The sequence below is a fragment of the Oculina patagonica genome, chromosome 6 (genome assembly GCF_052425735.1).
Source record: "Oculina patagonica isolate OP01 chromosome 6, crgOcupat, whole genome shotgun sequence".
NCBI classification, from domain to species: domain Eukaryota; kingdom Metazoa; phylum Cnidaria; class Anthozoa; order Scleractinia; family Oculinidae; genus Oculina; species Oculina patagonica.
This window is the reverse complement of record NC_135763.1, coordinates 27,800,696-27,825,018: the sequence shown is the minus strand read 5'-3', so window position 1 is coordinate 27,825,018 and position 24,323 is coordinate 27,800,696. Positions and strand designations below refer to the sequence as shown.

At 37.6% G+C, this 24,323-nt stretch overlaps 1 protein-coding gene across 2 annotated transcripts; it reads left to right on the top strand.

Moving 5' to 3' along the window:
* The first annotated feature begins 2,391 nt into the window (after positions 1-2,391).
* Positions 2,392-23,846, top strand: LOC144658127 (proto-oncogene tyrosine-protein kinase receptor Ret-like). 2 transcript variants are annotated; one of them, XM_078518466.1, is made up of 18 exons: positions 2,392-2,545; positions 4,224-4,329; positions 4,729-4,802; positions 8,848-9,505; positions 10,241-10,384; positions 11,354-11,692; positions 11,860-11,889; positions 13,517-13,619; positions 14,320-14,393; positions 15,204-15,377; positions 16,369-16,479; positions 16,940-17,127; positions 17,292-17,411; positions 17,886-17,956; positions 21,135-21,175; positions 21,816-21,912; positions 22,007-22,106; positions 22,641-23,846. In XM_078518466.1, the coding sequence occupies exons 2-18, from the start codon at positions 4,272-4,274 to the stop codon at positions 22,710-22,712; spliced, it is 2,454 nt and encodes an 817-aa protein (XP_078374592.1). In that variant the 5' UTR covers positions 2,392-2,545; positions 4,224-4,271; the 3' UTR covers positions 22,713-23,846. The 2 variants fall into 2 exon arrangements, with proteins under 2 accessions (XP_078374592.1, XP_078374593.1); XM_078518467.1 differs by lacking the exons at positions 10,241-10,384; positions 11,354-11,692; positions 11,860-11,889.
* Positions 23,847-24,323: the final 477 nt, after the last annotated feature.

Sequence of the window (24,323 nt, the reverse complement as noted above, 5' to 3'; positions counted from 1 at the left end):
ATTATTCGTTATTTATGGCTTAGGGTTGGGGGTGGGGGGTGGGGGGTTTGATTTTCAACCAATTAAGGCATAACCTAATAACCTCTCCCCGAAAGTGGGTATTTTTAAAAAAATCCCCCCCCCCCCCGGTTTATATTGACAGGCCTTCCCCTGCGAAATTGCGTACAGCCTAGCCGCGTGCAAAATAAACCAAAATCCAGTGCAAGGTCATTTGTGACCATTTGTGATCGTACCGGTATGGAGGCACTCGGCAAGGAAAGCGGTTTTGCAGCGCCGGTATTATTGTAGGTCCAGAGAAGATCCGATTAAAGCAAGAAATCAGTTTGACGTAGTCTCTCCATATCCGCCTGACTCCTATATGTGACGTTGGCAAGCTGGAACAATCTCTAGTTTTGCTGTTTGAGGATTTCTATATACGTACGCACTACAATACTGTATTAAAACTACAACTGACCCCAGCAAATTACAATGCTACTCAGCGTCATGTTTTCTTGGCTTTTCAAACTAATGCATCAGTCAATTGAAACCCCGGCCCCCCGACCCCCAGGACTTAGCAGGGAATTTAACATTTACCAAGTGTTAAAAACGGCTGATTACCCCGTCCCCGGGGCCAAGACATCTGTTCAAAGCCCCACATAGCGGGGGCATCCGAACCGAATGAAGAAAAACCTCAAGACTTAGAGCACAGGTAACCAAAGCGTATTAGTTAACCTTTATTTTAACACGGTAAAATCATCAGGACTTAAAATACAAAATACTTTTTTTAATGAGAGATTGAGAGATTGTATGGATGTACTATAAGAGCTTGTATAGATTTAAAAAAAAAATAAGAAAAATATCTCTTTTTACCGTTGAAAAGTTATAATAAAACTTAAAACCTTACCTGGTGTCATTTTTTTTGTCTTTCTAGTGCTTTTATAGAAAGTTATACGTGCGGTTTTCGTCTTAACCGCCTGTTGCGTACTACGGTTAAGACGAAAACCGCACGTATGGCTTTCTGAAGCACTAAAAAGACAAAAAAAAGTGACACCAGGTAAGGTTTTAAGTTTTATTATAACTTTTCAACGATAAAAAGAGATATTTTTTTCAACTTTTTCTCAAATCCATACAAACTCTGATAGTACGCTTTGGTTACCGTATACTTAGAGCGACTTTCAGGAAAATATCTCGATTTCGTTGCAGAAGTGGAAAATCGATTTATTTCATTTATTGTCTATATATGGTAATAACTGATGTTGGAAAGAAACCTGATGTAGTTTGTTTCCTCCGAAAGCCCGTTTCTTTTGAGAAATTTGCAAAGTTAACTATTACGAACACACCTGTCGGAAGACCCATAATATCGGGGTGTGTTGGCCCTACAGAACGTATTTCAGCTTTTGTCAACCATCTACTTTAGCCGATAACACAAAAACAAACTTCGTACAAACAGACTTTATTAGCTTCACTGAGAAGATTTAACTTCCTAAAAAAGCCTTCCTTCAAGGTAACCCTCCCGCATGCGTATCTATCAGATTTTTAAGAGAAATGCTTAGTCTTATCCTTTACGAAAACTCGTTCCATTTCAATGGAAAATATTATCTTCAAACCCATCAAATTGCCACGGGCACGAAAATGGCCGTAGCTTCTGCATACATCGTCATGGCCAAAATAGAAAACGAAATACTTAGACAAAATAGCAATAAACCCATCTTTTATTGACGACATCTTTTCCGTGCTGTTTCTAAAAGAGTAACCTGAGATCATGTCCTCCCTACCTCTTTTATCCCTCTAGCTTTCGAAAAAAGAACGCCTGATTGCAGGTTACAACCTAAGAGGCGTTTCAATACACAAATTTCTATTCGTGTCACCTACCAGGCATCGCGAAAAGCTCTATCAAGGCCTTCATCATGAAATCCCGGCTGTCCTCCCCGCCTTAGGTGGTCGCGTTCGGTTAAATCACCTCTCTACGGCCCCGGTCTTCTGACAATTTGTTAAATCCACCGCCCACCGGGGCTAACGTGCCGTTAAAAGTATGTTTAATCCCGGCTTTGGACGCGTTAGATCCCCGCTAAGTACCGGGGGCCGGGGGGCCGGGGTTTCAATTGACTAATGCATAAGATCAAGTTCCCTGAAAATAGAATTCTCGAAACAGAGATCAACTTTTAAAATATGGCTGCAAAACGACTACACAACTGTTGAGACTGTTGAAATAACAGTTTCTAAAAGTTTACCCCCTTATGTCTACTGTACTTTAAAAAAACGCCCCCCTTTTTTCATTGATTTCGAAAATTTTACCCCCCCCCCCCCCCCCCACTCTAAAAACCGGCCCTCCTTAGGAATAAATAGCGAACAGTCTCTAAGTGACACCGCTTTGAATTGCAGACGCCAGTTTTCCGCGAAAGAAAAATGAGACGGCTACACGCAGACTACACACTTCAACGCATAATCAAAGCAAATTCCTTTCAGACTACTGAGACTTGTGTACAACTAACAAGTCGAGCTCAATCGATCCCGAAAACCAGAAGCGTTTGCCTTTGAGAAAGTCTTCTTTCACAGAGAATCAGTGGTGAGAAATGAAAAGCTGTTATCTAATTCTATTTGTATAAGAAGAGGCAATAATGTAGCTAAAAAGCGAAGTCGTGAAGTTCAGCACACACGTATCCAGGTCATGAACAGTTAATATTCTCTGGATATTAACAGTATCGCTATTCTTTTATAGTGTTCCTTACGAAAATACTTGAAATGTAGGACTGAGCACGTAGCGGGAGACATTTGTTTTTAAACAAGATCACGAGCCGAGTATGATTGCCGACATAATTGGACGACACGAAGTGATGCGTGAAGTCAGGTTTTTGAATACCTGCATGCAGTTAATTATGTAATAAACTACAAAATTCGAGGGCTAAAATTAGACAAAGCGAAGCTTGTTTAAGATTCATATTTTGCCAGTTCATTATTTTATCCAAGATTTCAAACAAGCACAATTAATATCGGGCAAAGCGGCAAACTCAATCGAAACTCAACCTCAGAAGCCAAATTTGACCTTTGTTCAAAATTAAAATGATAATGACATTTTCTCTCTTTAGCGTGACGCTTGTCTTTTGTTAATGCGTTATCCGTTCTCTTTGTCACGCGATGGTTAAGAAAGAAAACAAAGAAGAAATTAAAGAAGAGAGAGAAGGATGCGAAATTATACCACGACAGCAGCGGAGCCATAGACAATTTGTTATCATTTCAAGATAACGTTTCCTTTTTTTTTCCGTATAAATTAACTTGGTTCCCATTTTCTTCTTAATTTTCTTTATTTTTTTTTTAATTCATTCGTATTTTTAGGCGTTTTTTGAGCAGTTTTTATTAATTTTTTTCTAATGTACCTTATTTCATGAAATTTTCGCGACACTTTAATTTCGCGAATTTCGCGATTGCAAAAAAATCGCGAAATTAAAGTGACGTGAACAATAAGTGTCGCGAACAAGACATGACGCGAAAATTAAATGACTCACATTATGTTAGTAATCAAGAAAAAAATAAGTTTAGTTCCACTGAAGGAAAGAATTTTCAATGTGAATGGATGTTGTCGTCAATTGACTAAAGAACAATAACTTATGCACGTACAAGCACGACCAACTTGTAGACATTGCGAGAACTGCTCTGTTGATGCTATTGCCGATAACTATAGTCCCGGCCTTGTGTTTTTGTTAATTTTGACGCTTTTATTTTTTTTGATGAAGTCGTTTTTATTTAATTCAATGGCATGTTTGGTAATATTGCCAAGGAAATTTGAATTTCGCCTTACTCAAAAACGCGAAATTAAAGTGATTCAAAACACAAAATTTTCGCAAAATCGCGAAATTTAAGTGTCGCGAAATATGCGCACCTCAAAATCGCGAAATAAACGTGTCGCGAAAATTTCATGTAATAAGGTAGTCATAATTTACGCAGGGCGCCTGTTGATAGCAGTCAAGTGCTGATTGGGCAACCCTGGCTTAATAAAGTCGACTTAACTTGACTTGAAGAAAAAGCCATTGGAACAAAAAAATGAACCAACAACAAAATTAACCCACTCGCGAGTCACATAACACAGCCGAGTCTGGAATTCGAACCTGGGCCACATTAATTTTGTAGGTGACAAGTGCCCTCGCCTCTGCACCGCCCCAGGTCCCCTGCTTGAATTTCATTATTGTACCTGTCATCGCGTTCTAGCGAATAATTATTCAACGTTTAATATCTTACTTGGTTCTTAGATTCATAAAGACACAGAAGCAAACAAAACTGAAGTAGTTTGAAGAGCAATGATTTTGCCAGGGATCTTTTTGTCGTGGTTGATTGTATTTGTCTCTAGTGAAACAGGTAAGTATCGCTAGTACTGTACATTGTTACCGTGGAATGCAGGAAGGTTTGAAGTTGCATAAGTAGCAAAAACCTAAACGAAAAATACAGATGCCAGTTATCCAAAGGGTGGTACCGCACTTCTAGCGATTTTACGAGTGACACTTTAAGAAGACAATTTGGTATTTTTCTTTTTTAGGGTGTACGGTAATATATTAGATAAGTATACCAAGAGTAAAATTGAACCAAAACAAGACAAAGATCTAGACAAGACAAATCAAAATATTGAAATTAAAATTTACGCTAATCTGGATAAGCTTGTCATGCTTGAGCAGCCCGGTCGAGATCTACATATATTGAATGAATATCAACAGTATTATTTATATTGCCATTAATTATTACTACGTTTTTTTTATTCAGAAATTCTTGTCAATGAGCCACTTGACGAGGGATTGTGGCACTGGAACATCAAAACATACTCACAAGGAGCAGGGGTGAGTGTTCTTGGATGAAGTGTGTCAGTAGTCACCTGGTATCATTTGAGCTTGCACGTGATACCTTAACACCAAGCAACTGGGAATATTACAACTCCTCCTGGGCGTATATAATCTGTCTTCTAGTTGGAGAGAGGCACTGCGAGGGTTGTGTCTTGGCCAAGAGCAAGACACAATCCAGATCGCTCGATAGGAGTCCAACCTAACTACCTACTAGAAGATGGTTTTCCATGTTCTATAAGGAATTAATATGCAATCTTCGTTCACTGTCCAAAATCCACGCGCGCCATTGGTTAAAATCGATCACGTGATTTTGCTTTACCTGTCGTCAGCAAACTCCAACAGTGCGTTATTGACGATATTGCACAAAAATCGTGCATTATTGAAAATGTCTTCAGCTTCAAGGCTTGCAGAAGTGGAAGAAAAAGATATTCCTCAAATTATCAACGATTCAATACCAAAAAATGCCGATAAGAAAACAACCTGGAGTGTTTCCATTTTCAAAGGTAAACTGAAGCTGAACAATTACACTTTTGTATGCGATTGAATTGCTGGCTTGTAAAAGCGATCGACGCGCGCTGAACAAGCTTCTCGCTGATTGTATTTCATGAACGACTCCAACTAAAGAACAATTTAATGGACCATTTTAAGCTCTATTAATTTACAGCTTATTTTGGATTTCTATATTATTGATCTTAGCCTGTATAATTATGTACTTCTCGAATTCTTGTTCATTAAAAGTCTAGTTCAAAGCTCGTTAAATCGTGTTTTGCTTGCAGTGTACTCAGATTGTATATTAAAAGGGTTAGAGACTGTAAGTTCGTGTTTTGTTTACAAATACACACCCTTGCTGGCCGCACAATGAACTCGAAATTTTCAATACTGCACTCGGCTCCGCCTCGTGCAGTATTGAAAACTTCTTGTTCATTGTGCGGCCAGCGCGTGCGTGTATTTGTAAACAAAACACTCACAACAGTCTCTAACCCATAAATAATGCACGCTTGAGGTCTAGAAAAACTGCTAGTGGATGCCCAAGCCGTTAGGCGAGGGCATTTAGCTGCTTTTCTAGACCTCAAAAGTGCATTATTTTGTTATAGGACAAATGAAAACAATCTTCTAGTTGGTTTAGAATATAGCATTAAAAGAGCAGAGAACATACAAGACTCGCGGCCGCTTACGGTAGTTACAAATGCACGCAGCATCGGTGAAGTGAAAGTTTAGTTTATTATTTTCATTGGTGACTTCTTCATAAATTATCGAAGATACCATTTCATTCAGATTTCCAATTCATGACCCTTTCTCCGACTAACAAAAGATCCTGAAAAGCTGACAATGCCGCCGATCTAGCCAAAATATTTACGCATTCAAGTTTGGTCAGATTATTTCAATTTCACTCAAAACGTTTATGCGTTTCGTTTCGCAAGTTTTTCGGTAACAAAGATAATTTAAACGACAAAACAAGAGAATAGAGGCGAAGTCGCGTTCAGCGAAAAACAATTCGCACATCCGGGGTACCGGGCTTTTATAGTTTTTACTTATGTTCTATTTAACAAATAGATTCCATTTTGCCGTGCGTCTGTTCAGTTATAGATCACAGATAACGTCAAAATGTGGTATGAACAGAAAAGTGGCCCACGAGCCGCTAGGCGAGTGGGTCACTGATGTTCATACCACATTTTGACGTCTTCTGTGATCTATAACTGAACAGACCCACCGCAAAATGGAATCTATTTGTTTAATATAATAACACAAGACTTCAGCACACTTCAGTGTGAGCAATGCCGCTACCGGTGAGCTTAGTTGTTTTCATTTTACTATAAAGTTTTCGCAAACACGAAGCACTGTTAATTTGATTAAATAAACAGAAAAATGGCAAATTAAAGTCAATGAAAAAACTAACCTTTATTCCGATTTTGAAAGTTGTTCAAATCTGTAAGCATTAACTCTTTCAGTGCTAAAGTCGACTTTTGTCGACATTTGGAGGAGCAGTCAATAAACCACTTGTGACGTCATCAATTTGAAAGTCAGCAGATTTTGGTGCATTGTGGCAAAGTGCACTTTAAGCAAAGTTAAGGGAAATTCAGGATCGTAGCACCAAAAATTCAGTTTAACGGTAAAAAACCCCGTGTTGTTTGAGAAATTTAGAACTGAAAGGGTTAACCTAAGCGTTCAACCGCCATTTATTTGTTTCCCGCGGTGTCGTCCAACTGTATAACATCGGTCAAACACTTTCATACATATTTCGACAATTTCTCGAATAATTCACTGTGTTCTTCAAGCTTGTTTAGCCCAGTTAAATGCTTCAAAAGGTGAACGATGCTTGGCGTATTATTTCTCACTGTAGATTTGTAATTAAGCTGAACTTTTTTGCTTTGTAGTGGCCCCGCAAGTTTGAAAAACTTTGCCGACAACTCTGATTTGGACTATGAACTCTGATCACGCGCGCGAGTCACAACACCGCGTGACGTCATCTATGTGTCTGTACTCTAATAGATCATAAGTAAGAACCAATCAAAATGCGCGTAGAATTCAGGTTATTATATAAAAAATATATATACATATGAAATAACTCAGATACTACTTGGTCAAACCTGTCAAAAAACGTATGTACTATTGTACGGGTAAACTCCCGCTTCCCGACATGGTCGTAATATGCTCAACCACGTATAAGGACGAAGAATTAACGTTAGTTTAATGTCTTCTTTTGGCCTATCTGACTCGAAAAGCCTATGTCACTCGAAAAGCTTGTAAATCACTCACCTTATACACCATTTTAATAAGACGAGACACCATTTTGAATATTTAACTTTCCGCGAATGACGTTGTTAATGAAATATTCATCTGCGCCTCGACGTATTAAAATGAAGTATCTACCATTGTAATCAGCCGAGGTGTCATTTTGAATATTTTATTAATGACGTCATTCGCGGAAAAATAATACTTCAAAATGGCCCCTCGACTTGTTAAAATGGTGTATAAGTCGTTATTTACGGGCTTTTTTCGTGTTCTCCCAACATCCCGCGTGGTTTCATTACGCCAGTAAAGCCCTAGAAAGTGCGGTCTATTGCTTAAATAAACCCCGCTAGGATTCCATCTGGATAACACAGAGATTATTTTCTAAAATGAAATGTGACGCTCATGCAGTGACCTTGTTTAAAATGAACATGAAGCTCCAATAGTGGTGCATAAAATTCGGGCGTGCTTTGTCCGTTGAAAGTAATATTTACAGAAAAGATGTCATTCTGCTAAAAGCTATTATTCTACACTTCGCTTTTTTGTTGTATTTTTTCCCTTCTACCTTTTAAAGAGAATGAAATTATTTAAGCACCTCGTACTCGAATAAAAGGCACGGGAATGATGTCATTCTGCGATCCTTTTCAAAAATACATGTTAGCGTTTTCAAGAAATTTCTTATCTTATTTGCCGTGTGAGGAGAATTCAATAGCACACTTGCACGATGTCGTCATTTCACTATGAAACTACAGTGCGATTCAAACAACAATGGCCCTAATATATAATTAGCAGGAAAAAAAGAACTGTATGATTCGGGTAGCTGCAGTTAAATGACGCCATCATACAAATAACCTACCATTTTGTGTAACTCTTTAAAGTGAGAGGCGCGGTGACCTAGGCAATAGTTAGTGCGCCGGACTCTGGATCGAAGGGTCCGGGCTCGAGCCTTGGCCGGCGTCACTGTGTTGTGTTCTTGGGCGATGTATTTTACTCTCATAGTGCCTCTCTCCGCCCAGGTGTATGAATGGGTACCTGCGAAATAATGCTGGGAAGGGGGTGGGGTACCCTGCGATGGACAAGTATTCCATCCAGGAGAGAGTAGAGATACTCCCATTCGCTTAATGCCTCAGAAACTGGAATAAACTCCGGGAGTATGGCCCACTTGGCTCGATGCTTACCTTTTTGAACTAAGACCATTTAAAGGTTATGGAAAAACGCGAATAATGACATAAAAAAGTCACTATTTGTAAACGATTTTTGAAATTACTAATAGCATAGTCACTTTTAACTTGAAAATTGTCTTCTGTTATAGTGGATCCACCCTTCAACTGTGAAAGAGAGGTACAAAGTTTGTGATATTAGTGATAGGATCACAAAGGAACCAAAGAACTGGTTACAAACAGACTTTATTGATGTCAGGAATGCTACGCGGCTGGATATTGAAGTGCATTACAGCCTCCTTAATTGTCCTACAAATGTTTCTAGTCAATACTGCAAAACATACTTAACTCTTTATTCTTATCATGCTGATACAAAAAATTCTATTCCTGACCCAACTAAAGGGGTGTTTCAAAAAGAAACAGTCATAACGCCACCAACGTTGCCTAAGCCTGGAGAATTAGTACAAGACATATTTCGTGGTTCAGTGGTAACTAAAGCCAAAGGCATATATCTGGCATTTTTAGATAAAGGAGTCTGCATGACTTTGACTAAAGTCGTCATTAGCTACAGATACTGCACTGAAACAGGCATTACTTTGGTGACATTCCCAAGAACAGTTGCCCCAGCAAATGACTCATATCTAATCGAGCAAATAGGAAAATGTACTGATGTTAACTCAATAAACAAAGTCAAGTTATCGGGTGTATGTCTCAGTAATGGAAAATGGAACATTACAGATGACTTGGTGTGTCTTTGTAAGGCTGGTTACCAGCTTGTCAATGGAACTATCGCTCCACTGGAATGTAGAGGTTTGTTTTGATGTTAATTTTTAATATGTTTAGCGAACAAAGCACTTTGTGTTGCTCCAACGGCCGGATGATTTTCCAGTAAACAATAAAGATTGACATTTGATAGTCAAAACTGTTCAATCAATAGTTATATGTGGAACTAAGCAGAGAATCAAACCACAGTTTTGCACTCGAGCTATGCAATGTTTTAGACATTCTATTCTTGCTAAAAAAAAGAAACGAATTTGTGGCCAACATCAGTGCTGCTATAAAATAAAACTAATAAACTATGATTCAGAATTGCCATGTTAGGAACGCTGACATTCAGTTTACTCGACAAGAACATAATGCACTCAAAACGTACAGAAAATATTTCCATAAGGTGGATGGCAACAGTTTCCAGCATTTTACAGCTGTTAGACTTTCATGGGTCAGTACTACTATTCTCTATCAGCTGCTACGCTACAGTAGTGGTGTCAAACAAATGCCCAATCATTGTGGTGATTTTCTTGACATATTGGTTACCATGACAAAAGTATAACCCTTTAAAAACACCCTTCGTTTTAGCTTTAAGTGCTTATTACTCAAAAATGTGCTCTATTACCCCAATTTTTTATTTTTGAGTTAGGTTTTTGCAAAATTAAAAAAAAATCCATGAGGCGGTTGCAGCGCCACCTTAAATTCTTAAATATTTAAATAACATTGCAATTTTTGTAAAGATAATGTTGCATTGTTTATGGTTTTTCTGTTATCTAGAATGTTCGTCTGGTTCACACAAGAATACCATCGGCAATACCAAATGTCTTCCATGCCCTGCGAACTCAGCTTCTAATGCAGAGAGAACAGCTTGTACTTGTGATGAAGGATTCTACAAATTATCACATGTGGCAGACTGTAAAGGTAATGAAGAATATTTTACTTATACTAAGATTTACTTGTACCTGCTTTTAATAAAGATTTAATGTCTTTTTGTACTCAAAATTTTAATAGAGATAACTTGCGAAACTCAGGAAGTATAGGCATACAGCATTTAAAGTTCACTTTAAAGTTGTATGTTATATTATAAATTGTGCTATATGGATTTTTTTTCTTTTTTTCTTGTTTCTTTTTTTATACAGGTAACAAACATTTCATTTTATCGGTTTTCTTCAAACATTGTAACATATATAGGAATAACAGTGAGCAAACCTTTAGCGAGCAGGTGTTCTCAGAGACTGATCATTAATTTTTTAAGGCAGTGGGTGGGACAATTGCCTAAAACATGGCAGGCTTCAGCCAAACCTTAGCGCATGTCATCTTCCCCTTTTGAATTCGTCGCTCAGTATTATAAATATTAAATATATTTTAGAATAAAAATTAGCGATAAAAGTATTCTAAAATGCTTAACTAAAACAGCTTTAAATACATTTTGCCAAGCCTAAACGCGCAGCTCCCTGGTAATTTACTTTGCCCTTTTATTTAAATGTCTGAATTCACTGACCATAAACATAAAAAAATAGGTCTTGGTATTAAACCATTTTCCGGTCAACGGTCAACTTTATAAAAACACGTTACCTCGATGAGTTATACACCTGAGTCCGCGATATGGTCACGTGATATTGGTCAGCGGATACCTTGTATTGCCAGCTTTCAATTGACCATAACGTGGATACCCAGTATTAAAGAACTTAGGGTTAATCTGTTTCTGAAGTGGGCGACGTACGTACGTACGCGCCCGCGAGCTATGCCGCTAACTCAAGTTCATGGTTTTCCTTTTTCTGTGGATTTTCTATGGGAATGGGGCTCCGCTCTGCGGCCCATCGGGCCGCTGTGGAGCTCCGCTATAAAATACTTTCAGCAAATAAACCAGTTATCATTTCTTTTTTTTAGCTCTACCACAAGCTCCACTCGTTGCAACCACAACCGTTGTCGAGGCGACACACGCTGTCATCATTTGGCACCGCTCGCCAGACGATAACGGGACGCTTACATATGCCGTGGACTGCTTCAGGTGTAATTCATACAGAGACAAACACTGTTTCGCGCCGTGTGACCGACAAGTACGATATTCACCAAGAAAAGAGAACATCGCTGGCATCAACGTAACAGTCCATGGTTTATCAGCGTCCAGCTTCTTTTTGTTTAGAGTTTACTCAGTGAATGAGTTAAATCAAAAAGAGAAAGACAGGAATAACTGGAAGTTTGCTGAAGTGTATGTGGAAACAAAAGGTGAAGTAAAGCGTGAATGACAACAAAAAAAGCGTTACTTTAGCCAATTCAATTCCCGAGATCCCGGGAAAAATGTCAAAATAAAATTCGAAATTGTCTTTTGTCAAAATTAATGTTCTTATCGGCAATGGATACTGATCTTTATTCGTATATTATATCTTCTACAGCTCCAACTACTTCAATCCCGACAACTGGAGGTAATTGAAAAACTGACTGAAAGAGAATCAAAAATGTTTTCCCCGTACTTTAATGTAGGTGTTTTTGTTTTTTAAAAAAGTCAAAACCTGGTTATAAAGTCAGTCTGAGAGAGTTCGAAACAGTCAAACGCCTTTTACGCCATTCTCGTTAACTCTGAATTTTCGATCAACTCTCTCAAAATCTGTGCACAATGCGCAACACTGAGCTAAATTCCCATTCGATCTGGAATCAGTGGGATAGCCACTATGTGGAAGATGCCAATGTAAATTTCCATTTTTTGAAACACTTGACTGCACTTTTCAAAAGGTCGCTTGCTTTTTTTATCCTTGTGAAATTTGGATTGTGCCAGTTTTTTGCTTCAGTGAATTTTGATTTCTTTTGCAATATTGGGCGATGTTTCGTCGAATCTCGTTTTGAGACTGATCAAATTTATTCCATAATTATATAGCTGTCAGTAGATCCTATATTGTCAGCGCAGCTATTTTTCCTTAATTTCTGAGAACTGTCCAATTTGGGATTAAATTTGGATAGTTTCAATTAGGACTTTCAGGTAAAATGCACAAACTGTCCAATTTAAGAAAAATTGGACAGTTTTGTCTCAGCCAATCAAATCGAAGAAAACACAACATGTGATAGATATTAGCTAATTAGCACTAAGCATAGCGTCAGCCCTGTAAACTTGTTGCATTAGTCGACAATGGCGGAATTTTATAAGGCAAGTTTGCTACGTTTTTCCATTCCTTTTGAGCTTTTCAGCAATGGTAACAACAAAGAGAAATTTTCTACGTTGTCAGAAGAGGAGCTAGCTGCACTGAGAAGCAAAAACCAAGAGAAAAACACCTCCAATAGTACAAAACTTGGGTGAAAGTAAGTGCAGCGAGGCGAAGCAAGAAATCTGACAGATATTCATGGCCATGAGCTAGATGCAATTCTTTGTCGTTTTTTGCTGAAATTCGAAAAGAAAAGACGGCGATGAAGTACGAACGAGATAGTGGAAAGGAGTATGTCAGATTCAAGAAGTTGTAAAGCTCTTCGGACACTTTGTTTACGACTTTCATTGATTGATGCAGTGTTTTCACTGGCTTTGTAGCAAGCTTCGCAAACTCAGGTGAATAAATTGCACTGTTTTGTTTAAGTTTTATTTGTGAAGACAATGCTTTGAGTGAGTTGCATGTGCTGTGTTATGCCTACTATTGTTGAATGCTTTTCCTGTTGTGGACATAAGTTTATTGTTTACGCTGGATTGACTGACTACAAGCTATATAATTAATATGTAACCGGACTACATGCTTGTCCAATTTGGAAATAATTAGATTCAAAAAATTCCTCTGACAGCCAAATTGGACTCGGCCTACGGCCTCGTCCAATTTTGGCTGCCCTCGGAATTTTTTTCATCAAATTATTTCCAAATTGGACAGCATGTAGTCCAATTACGAATACAAATTTCGCAATAAAAAGATCAACATTCCATGAATTTCGTTTGAGCCACCTTTTTAAAAAGTACTATAAGTTTCCCAGTTGATCCTTTTCTGAGTGGCAGATCCTCCTGTAATTAACATTTTAGTTTGTTTAGTACGTTAAGTTCCACATGCTAAATTCGAGTTTTCTCATGCATCTGCTCAACAGAAACCAAAAATGCAACTTCGATCTACCTGAAAATCATATATGGATTTGCTGGTTTATTGGCAGTTCTGGTCACTTCCGTTGTCTTTTACATCGTTTGTAAAAGGTTAGATTTGTAGCATTGCATAAAACGTAATAGAAGAGTGTTCGTACCAACGGTTTTCACCCATTCCCCCCTTTGTAAGTTCATATAGGGTTGAGGAAAGTAAGAACTCTTTACCTTAAAATATAGGCATTATTAAACATGCCTATAAACACGACACTAAAGTATCTATCTTTGCTTCCATTCTTTTTTAGGAACCCCAAACCCTTTTAGCTTTGTTTTAATTGTTATGTGTGTAGAATTCCTTTCTCTGTGTAAGGGTTAATAATTAAAAAAGGGGTGGTTGTTGTTGTTGGTCCTTCAGGTAGCAGGGTTTCACAACAATAAATCATCCCCTGGGTCCCTTCTGTTGTGACATTCTAGAGCTTCAATACATAGTCAACTGCTAGTAACGGTTCTAAAAGAGGCTTTTCGTCAATGTTTACCAAAGCATATTTATTCACAGAGGAGGTCTGTCCTTATAAACTGTTACTTAAAGTGTAATTGTATCTATAACAAAATTCTCGGTTTTGATTGACTCTGCAAACCCCTATTTGTCGCGATCACGTGGGTGTCCAATAACAAGTATCAAATTTGAATAACTTAAAAGGATTAATCGGCAGGCTATTTAAAAATCGCGTGCGCGCTTGGCCGATGTTGAAACTACTTGTCCGATTACATTTACCATTATTTAACTCAGGCCTTCTTTTTGTAATTGAAATAGATGGGCCCATCGAAAAAAAGCAAGGGAAAAGAAAGTGCCAACAGCCAGTGGATCCGAGATCAGGGTCTACGAAGGTAATCTGAGCAAGTAAATTGTGTGTGTGTGTGTGTGTGTGTGTGTGTGTGTGTGTGTGCAGCAGAACAAGCTTTGTGGAAACAACACGAAAGGTTTGAATTCGCTTATTTATAAAAGTTAAAGACATGAATTGTTTACTCTACATGTTAGCCTCGACTCTTTGCAGGTTCAATTACAAACCAGTATTAAAGGTCCAGACTACCTTATGCGTCCTGTTGACAGCCCGGTCAAGTATTATACTGTACTTGCAGCCTTATATTAAAATGATCGTCAGATATGTCTTGTTTGGCGTCAACCATAAGTAAAACAAATGCACGATGCGTTTTTTCTCTTCTCAAACGTAAACAGGCTGTTACAACAATGGCAACCTGTTAGCACACCCGTTTACAAATTAGTCAATATCAGCCCTTTGTGACGGCTAATACTGATCAGAAACAGGACTTACGACAAACTCTTATGGCCACTTTCTTTTGGCCCGAAGTAAAGCGAAGTTAGTTATTTTGGTATTTTAAAATACCAAAAATAATATAACTTTAGAGCCCTGAACAGCTATTTACACCTCCTTTGGTCTCGTTAACTCCGCGAGGTTAATAAACAAACAGGCAAACAACAACAACAAATACCACCGTAAACGAAAAGACCCAGGCCACTAGACTAAAGTTTTAAAATTGCACTACAAAGTAACAAAATATTTAGTGCCAGGACACGAGTTGAAAATTCCAAAACTAAAAGAAATGACTCACTTGAGGGTGTTTATGTATCTAACTCTATTTATGTTATTACTATATTATTATGTTACCATTCCTAAGATATTCCAATGCTTCCCGAAGCTGAAGACCAAAATAATGATGATAACATTCTGGACTCTTTTGAACTTGACCGTGACCAGATAACAGTGGTAAGATTACTCGGGACCGGTAACTTTGGCCAAGTGTCCAAAGCAAACTACGGAAGATTGGTTGTAGCCGTCAAGTCCCTAAAAGGTATTGCTTTTATTTTGCTTTTCATTTCTTTTTTCCAATGTATAAATACTATATTAGAAACTGTGAAAGGCTTCCAAATCTTAGTTATTGGTGTTAGGTCTCATTCTTATAGGGTAATCTTTGCTTACAATATTTGACTCACAAGCATAAGCGTTCCAGTTTCTGATCGAGCATAAAAAATATCAGTTATTAATATTGAAAGAGAATGACGCGATTTACTTTCGCTGTAAATTCAGGCCTGATGTATTAAATACTTTGACGCGTATGCTAATAAGGCAAAATGTAAACATTGTCGTCATCAAAGATCATCCTATTCAACTGCTTAGTTACCTGAAAAGTATCAAAGAACTAATACGTTACAGAGCAGGCAGAAATCATTGTTTTGTCAAAATGCTTGGTTTGTAGCGTTTTTCAACTGAGTTATTGCAAAAGGTGTTTTGGGAAAATAACAATATTTAGTATGCAGCGGCAAATCGGTGTCCTTGTTTGGGGAAAAATATTCTACGTCCATAAATAGAATATATTATGTAGATTCTACCAACAATATTGTTCCCTTTCATTTCGTAGATATTAACTTATTGTCACTTCTAAATATTAATCAGGTTCGAAAATTCGAAAAAAAACATAATTTTCGACAATTCAAGAAACATGTTCATTCGTGACTCCGTTATTTAAAAATGTTATAATTCCGAAACGACGCTCTGAATTGATACCAAAACTTGAAAAAGGAATTATTTTGCCTAGAAAATAAAAAAAAAATGATGAATTTACCGGATTAACAGTTAAGATCTTGAAATTTTGATGGCGTCATATGACCAGTGTATTTTAACTTGCACGTTTGACTGCTTGAAGTTGTTCTGGCAACGAACTTTGAGGTTGCAGAGTTTAATTACCTTATTGGTAAAAACTATACAAATTATTACAAAATGTTATTTGTCAACGTTATTGGTGTACCTGTGGTATAATTTATATCTACAACTACCTATTATAGAAAATGCACAGCCGAAGGACACACAAGACATGCTCAGTGAATTAGATGTCATGAAACCTTTGCACCCTCATCCTCATGTCGTTAGACTTATTGGTTGTTGTACTAAAAAAGGTAAAAATACACCCTTTTTCATTATATTTTGTTTCGATTGCTTTGTGTTGTTTCGAAACTGTCATTGACTTTTTTAACATGGGACAACTCTTTACATTACGCTTCATTTTTAGAAAATATTACATTTCAGTTCAAGTCATTGGTTTAATTTATTAAGGATTATTTTTAATCATCCGAACATCCGAGATAGTTGGAACTAACCATTTTAACTTCTCAAATAAATGAAGAAAAAGTGCGAATAGTACATAAATTTCTATCGTTAACTTACAACCATAACAACAAGATTAGTCTCTTGTCCAATTTCCAAGTAGGTTTAGACTGGTACGTTTGCAAGTCGTTAAGAACCTCAATTTCCGAATTTTTGTGGGAAAAACTGTTACGAAGGAATGTTTAAATATCAGTTGTCATTCCGGTAATTTTCGTCTTGTTTTATTTTTATTTATTTTTTTTAAAATTCCAGATCCGTTGTTGATTGTTTTGGAGTATTTACCATATGGTGATTTGTTGGGATATCTGCGCAAGAGCAGAGGAATCGAGGACACTTACAACACAGGAGAAAAAAGACCAAACTCCAGACTCAGTGAAAAGGATCTGTTATCTTTTGCTTGGATGATTGCTGATGGAATGAACTATCTGGCAGCAATGAAGGTAAATGAAACAATGGTCAACTCTATCATCCTTTCCCTACTGGCTAGTCAAGTTAGTCTTTTTTTCCAAAGCAGCAAAGATAAAAATAATACACACGTGAAAACTGCATGAATTTTGGTACTTGAAGTATTCACGACGCCTGCTGTACTTATATTATTTTCCAGGTTGTTCATCGTGACTTAGCAGCTCGCAATGTTTTAGTAGGTGAGAACAAAGTTTGTAAAATTTCAGACTTTGGATTGGCACGTGAATTGGAGGGAGATGTTTACACAAGAAGAACTCAGGTAATTTCGAAATAGACTCAAAGCTGAAACTGCCTGCTTGCCTGCCTGCCTGCCTGCCTGCTTGCCTGCCTGCCTGCCTGCCTGCTTGCCTGCCTGCCTGCCTCCTGCCTGCCTGCTTGCCTGCCTGCCTGCCTGCCTGCCTGACGGACGGTCGGACGGTCGGACGGTCGGACGGTCGGACGGAGGAACGGACTGGCTGGCTGACTGGCTTGCTTGCTTCCATTCTTGCTTGCATTCTCGTTTGCTCCCATCTTTACTTAGTTCCTTTTTTTTCCTGCTTTCTCGCTTTCTTTCTTACCTTCTTTCTTGCTTGCCTCCTGGCTGTTTCCTTGCTTGTTTCATGGATTTCTTTCTTCCATTTTATTTGTAGTTATTATTTATTATCTTTTTTTTTTTATCGTTCTATTATGTATTTATTTATTATTTTTATACTTTTTTCATATTTTTTTGTTCATCACATTTCTTAATTTCAAGGCTCGTCTTCCAGCTAAGTGGATGCCCCCGGAATCTCTTTTCTATGGCGAATCTAGTTCTATGAGTGACATGTAAGTTGGCTCAAGATATTTCACAAATAATGTCAATTTTTATAGTCAGTAACTGAGTCTGTCCTCTTCCAAAAATCGAAAGTACTATTCCTCACAGAATGATGACGCTTGATTTTCCTTCAGCTATGTCTTGTTAGGTAGCCATTGTTAGTAACTTTATTCTGCTTGTCAAGAGAGTGGGACAAGGACGGATATCCATGACCTTCTGCACATCGGTCAGAAGCTCTTACAAATTAGCTACAGAAGACTTTTGGGATGCTACAACCCGAAACATAATTAATTTGCCCCCTCATTTAACAATATATTAAAGGAGCTACGTCACGGGGATTTCGCAGATCTTCGGTGTAAACTGCTCTGAATTACTGGTAGGCAACGTAGCCAATGTAAAACATTATCTTTGAATATCTAAACGAAGATTAAACCTAAATTTGCAAACATAAATCAAGCTTAGGCTATAAATATTTTTTTTACGACGGGCGGAAACAACTTGAAAAGTTTGCCCTCAATTTTTCAATTTGAAATCCAAAGACGCTTGATAACAGTTTCAGTGCTCTAATTATATAGCCGTCAATAAACCCTAAATTGTCAGCGCAGCTATTTTTCCTTAATTTCTGAGAACTGTCCAATTTGGGATTTAATTTGGATAGTTTCAATTAGGACTTTCAGGTAAAATGCACAAACTATCCAATTTAAGAAAAATTGGACAGTTTTGTCTCAGCCAATCAAATCGAAGAAAAAACAACATGTGACGGATATTAGCCAATAAGCACAAAGCATAGCGTCAGCCCTGTAAACTTGTCGCATTGTTAGTCAACAATGGCGGAATTTTCTAAGGCAAGTTTGCTACGTTTTTCCATTCTTTTCGAGCTTTTCAGCAAAGAGAAATTTTCTACGTTGTCAGAAGAGGAGCTAGCTACACTAAGAAGCAAAAACCAAGAGCAAAACACTTGCAATAGTACAAAACTTGGGTGAACGTAAGTGCAGCGAAGCGAAGCAAGAAATCTGTCAGATTTTCATGGCCATGAGCTAGATGCAATTCTTTGTCGTTTTTTGCTGAAATTCGAAAAGAAAAGACGGCGATGAAGTACGAACGAGATAGTGGAATGGAGTATGTCTCTTCGGACATTTTGTGTACGACTTTCATTGATTGATGCAGTGTTTTCACTCACTTTGTAGCAAGCTTCGCAAACTCAGGTGAATAAAATTGCACTGTTTTGTTTAGTTAAGTTTTATTTGTGAAGACAATGTTTTGAGTGAGTTGCATGTGCTGTGTTATGCCTACTATTATTGAATTCTTTTCCCGTTCCGGACATAGGTTTATTGTTTACGCTGGATTGACTGACTACAAGCTATATAATTAATATGTAACCGGACTACATGCTTGTCCAATTTGGAAATAATTAGATTCAAAAAATTCCTCTGACAGCCAAATTGGACTCGGCCTACGGCCTCGTCCAATTTTGGCCGCCCTCGGAATTTTTTTCATCAAATTATTTCCAAATTGGACAGCATGTAGTCCAATTGGTATACGTAATTGGACTACATGCTGTCCAATTTGGAAATAATTTGATGAAAAAAATTCCGAGGGCAGCCAAAATTGGACGAGGCCGTAGGCCGAGTCCAATTTGGCTGTCAGAGGAATTTTTTGAATCTAATTATTTCCAAATTGGACAAGCATGTAGTCTGGTTACATATTAATTATATAGCTTGTAGTCAGTCAATCCAGCATAAACAATAAACTTATGTCCAGAACGGGAAAAGCAATCAACAATAGTAGGCATAACACAGCACATGCAACTCTTTCAAAGCATTGTCTTCACAAATCAAACTTAAACAAAAGAGTGCAATTTTATTCACCTGAGTTTGCGAAGCTTGCTACAAAGTGAGTGAAAACACTGCATCAATCAATGAAAGTCGCAAACAAACTGTCCGAAGAGCGTAACAACTTCTTGAATCTGACAAACTCCTTTCCACTATCTCGGTCGCTTTTCATCACCGTCTTTTCTTTTCGAATTTCAGCAAAAAAATGACAAAGAATTGCATCTAGCTCATGGCTATGAATATCTGACAGATTTCTTGCTTCGCTTCGCTGCACTTACGTTCACCCAAGTTTTGTACTATTTGAGGTGTTTTGCCCTTGGTTTTTGCTTCTTAGTGTAGCTAGCTCCTCTTCTGACAACGTAGAAAATTTCTCTTTGTTGTTACTATTGCTGAAAAGCTAAAAAAGAATGGAAAAACGTAGCAAACTTGCCTCTGAATTCCTCCATTGTCGACTAAAATAACAATGCGACAAGTTTACAGGGCTGACGCTATGCTTTGTGCTAATTGGCTAATAACCGTCACATGTTGTTTTTTCTTCGATTTGATTGGCTGAGACAAAACTGTCCAATTTTTCTTAAATTGGACAGTTTGTGCATTTTACCTGAAAGTCCTAACTGAAACTATCCAAATTTAATTCCAAATTGGACAATTCTCAGAAATTAAGAAAAAATAGCTGCGCTGACAATATAGGATTTACTGGCAGCTATATAATTACGTATACTAATATAGCAATAATTGTTAATAAAAATGGACCATTATCTTTAGGCATATAAATTTTGGTTTTTTAAAAAATCGGTTAAAATCTATGACAAACCCCTCTAACGTCGTGACAATTCGTTCAAAACCCCCTCAAAATAGTAGTGGAAGGATCGGAATTACTTTATTATTTTCATGTTTCACTTGAGCAAAACAGGAAGTGTATTTCCCAAACATTTTGTCTTTAATTGAAGGTCCTAGACCTTCGGGACTATCGCGTCACATGGATCGCTTCAATTTTTTTAGCCTGACAATCGAAACAATAGTGGAGGAGTGTAAGCGATTTAATGGCAACCACTCTTAGGCGATAGTGACGACCTACATGTAAATCTATCGCACAATGCACTACATTGTCTGAGTTAATCTTTCTGCAGAGGCCGCTACTTTGTTTTAAGACCCCTGCCAAAATGATGTCATGGTACAAAAGCTAATAATATGGGTGAAACGTCGCGACTGTTCAGTCCACTGCAAATGTTTTTGACACGATCTGAACGATTATAAGGAATCGGCCTTAATGCGTGAGGCAACTTGTTGTACTTGTTTATGGCAGAGAAAGACAGTGAGTTAAGTTAAATGACGTCTCAATATCTGTCTTCAACAGATGGTCCTACGGTATTGTCATGTGGGAGGTGTTTACTATCGGTATGTAAAATGCTTTCACTGAGATATACATCCCTTTTTCTTTTTGGAAATTTTATGAAACCAAATGCATTGCAAAGCTGGTACTATGGCAAAAGGGCAGAGTAGTATTTTTCTTGGTCAACATCATAGTTACATTTTTCTGCGCCAAGTATATCCTCACTCTTCTAGTATAAACATTTGCCAAAAAAAATTATTTGCCCTTTATATTTTGCCATTGTGCCAGCCAAGTAATCAATTTGGTTTCAATGGATCTAGCTAACACTTAAAGTAACGTGTGGAGGTGCGCTTCCTAAACAAGAAGCTAATAGAGATCCGCCAACGTACAATTGCACGTCAAAAGGTTAAATTCTTGGTTGAGTTGTCTTTGTTTTCAAACTGATTGTTTTTTGGAACTTTTATGATATAAAATAGGTCAATGAATCTTACTCCACTTTTCTACAGGTTGAAACATATTTCTTATGGATAGAGTCGTCAAGGGGACTAGATGTCCTCTGTGAAGAAGCTTAAAGACACCAACAGTTACTGTGAATTGTGATAGCTTAAATGAGTTTTAGTAAGCCTTATACTTTGCATCGGCAAACCCAACGCAAAAATCGCAGTTGATCGTGAATTGCTGTCAAGTTTCTTTTCACCCTTACAGGTGAGTCACCTTATCCTGGATTTAAACATCGAGAAGTCGCTGGCCTGCTCCAGACAGGGTACCGCATGCCAAGACCAAGACACATCTCTGAAGAACTGTAAGTAGTTTAGATAAAAATGTATACTGGGGGCTCCGCCCCGAGGTCTAAACCGAGTGTAAACGTAGTAAGACTTTTTATGATTGTTTTTCAGGTATTCCATTATGTCTGAGTGCTGGGAAGAGCAGCCCCACAAGAGGCCAACATTTCAGTGGCTATGCTCTGCAGTCAGAAGACTTCTGGATGACAAACAGGTTTGTAAAGCATGGACCTTATTTCCAATGGTATTTTAAAGTAGTTAGCATTCGTGTCCACCTACGCTGTTGTTCGCGTTCTAAAGCCGGATTTACACGAGCAATTTTTATGTGACATATATATTTGATCGTGTAGATGACACAACAATTATTTGTAAGCAGTTCAAAGTTTAGTGCGCCAGTAATGACCTTGGACAGCAGAGATACGCACAGAGATAAGCGTAGACAGTGCTCATTTAGAGTTTGAGTTTCCCCAGTGACACTGTGTTTCGTTGTTGTCTAAACCAAGTCCCAGTTGTTCAAAGGGTGGATAACGCTATCCACCGGATAAATCACTATCCAGTGGATAGCAAAGTATGTTTTGCAAGCACTTATCCACTGGGTAGCGATTTATCCGGTGGATAGCGTTATTCAGCTTTTGAACAACTGGACCCACAGTTTTAATCCACATTTCTTAACCCGTGAACAGTATTGGTAAAGAAATACGCAAGATTTCGCATTGTTACATTTATTGTTTTCTTATTTTATCTGCAGATGTATGTTAACTTGGGAGAGTATGATGATCAGGATTACGTTAACTTCGATATGATAAATGATCAGGAGTGATAGAGGATCGCGAGTGAACAAGCTGAAACGAAGACCTTTTCCTGAAAACCGGCCAGTCTAGACTTCATAGTCAAGTAGCTGTGCTTATATCCAACACAAATGAAGCAATATAACTTATATCGTAGAAATGCCTGTTGCCAGTTCAGTTGCTAGGTAACAGCTTTGGCTCTTCCAGGTTGTTGATGTGATGACCTTAAATATTTTGTTATCTTTATTATTTTCCATGACAGTATATTCATTGTCATAGCGTATGAGGGGAAATTTTTGTTTGCAGTATCTGAATTCTCTGCTTGACATAGTTTCATGGAACATTGTAAACCTTGCATCTTAACCAATGTGTAAAACTATGAAAAATGAACAACATTGTCAAATACCCCGATTCAGGAAAAAAAACCGGAAGTACCTCACTAGCTAAACAATATAATTAATTTATTAGCGTGTGGGGCGTTTCGAGTGGGAAAAACCATTCCCTTCACAAGTTAGCCGCGAATCTTGGTTCTTATAAGTTTAAAAGTATAAGTAAAATGTTTAGAAGACTAGAGAATAAATTAACAGCTTAGCAGTAAGATTTTATTGTCGACTTCTTTGGAATCGAGTATATTTTATAGTCCCTCATCATCAGCAAAACCGTTCTCTGGTAACTTACAATATGGTTCACCAGAACTTTTGAGAAACAAATTTTGGTTTGAGAGACCCTTTTCATTTGAAAGAAGATCCTGAGAGTATGAAGCAGAGAGCTATGCGCGGCTTGCCAATCTAGAAAAGTATTTGACTCGTGAATACAACTGACCATTGCAATCTCACGCTGATAAACCAATAAACGTAATTTAAACAAAATGTGTTCGGAGAGAAACATTAACTTCCCAATTCCTGTTTTACAATAAAAATCAACAGGAAGAAGATTAAATGAGGACTTTACTAAAGTACAAATTTTAATTCGCCCCCAAAAATCTTGTAAGATGACAAAATTAAGTCCTTAAAGTACATGGGACTTTTAATTTGCTGTTAGTTGTCTTTGCAATACCGTATGGCAAATGTATAAACTGTAGATTAGAACAGGGGTGTGAGAAAATATCATTTATCAACAACAAAGGGCACGTATTTGCTTATTGAATTAAATTTTTATGTCAATTATGTTCGAGTGAATTTGCAATTATTTTGTGTTAGTATTTTTGTGTGGCGAATAGTTTTTAGATTGAAATGTAAAATTTACTCTGAAGCGGCTGTTCGCTTCTATCAAATCACCGTCTAGCTTTAAGGGCGCGAGTGTGCTACGAAGTGGCCCAAAGGGTTTTTGATTTAGGGACTTTCAAAACATTGTTATGAAAACTAACATACTTTAAAGTATAAAGTAACTTTTAGGTGTATTGCAGATAATTCAACAAAAGGTTCAAATGGCGTTTTCCGTTTTCAAATATTTGTTTTACTTCTGGGGTAATTTAAGGCTAAAAAGCATTGTAAAAATATTCAAATTAGCTATATAGGGGACTACCACTAGTAATGCTGTCATAGAGCCAATTTTGTCTCAATTACAAAAATTAAATTATCTTGGTCAATTTACTCCAGAGACCAGTGAAACTTGGCAGACTCAAAGTTCTACAAGTAACTCAC

Bases quoted from the DNA above. Each gene is read 5' to 3' on its own strand.
- LOC144658127 (XM_078518466.1), top strand. From the start codon at position 4,272: ATGATTTTGCCAGGGATCTTTTTGTCGTGGTTGATTGTATTTGTCTCT. The intron at 21,176-21,815 runs GTATGTAAAATG...TCACCCTTACAG, and splicing joins GTGGGAGGTGTTTACTATCG to GTGAGTCACCTTATCCTGGA. The intron at 21,913-22,006 runs GTAAGTAGTTTA...ATTGTTTTTCAG, and splicing joins AGACACATCTCTGAAGAACT to GTATTCCATTATGTCTGAGT.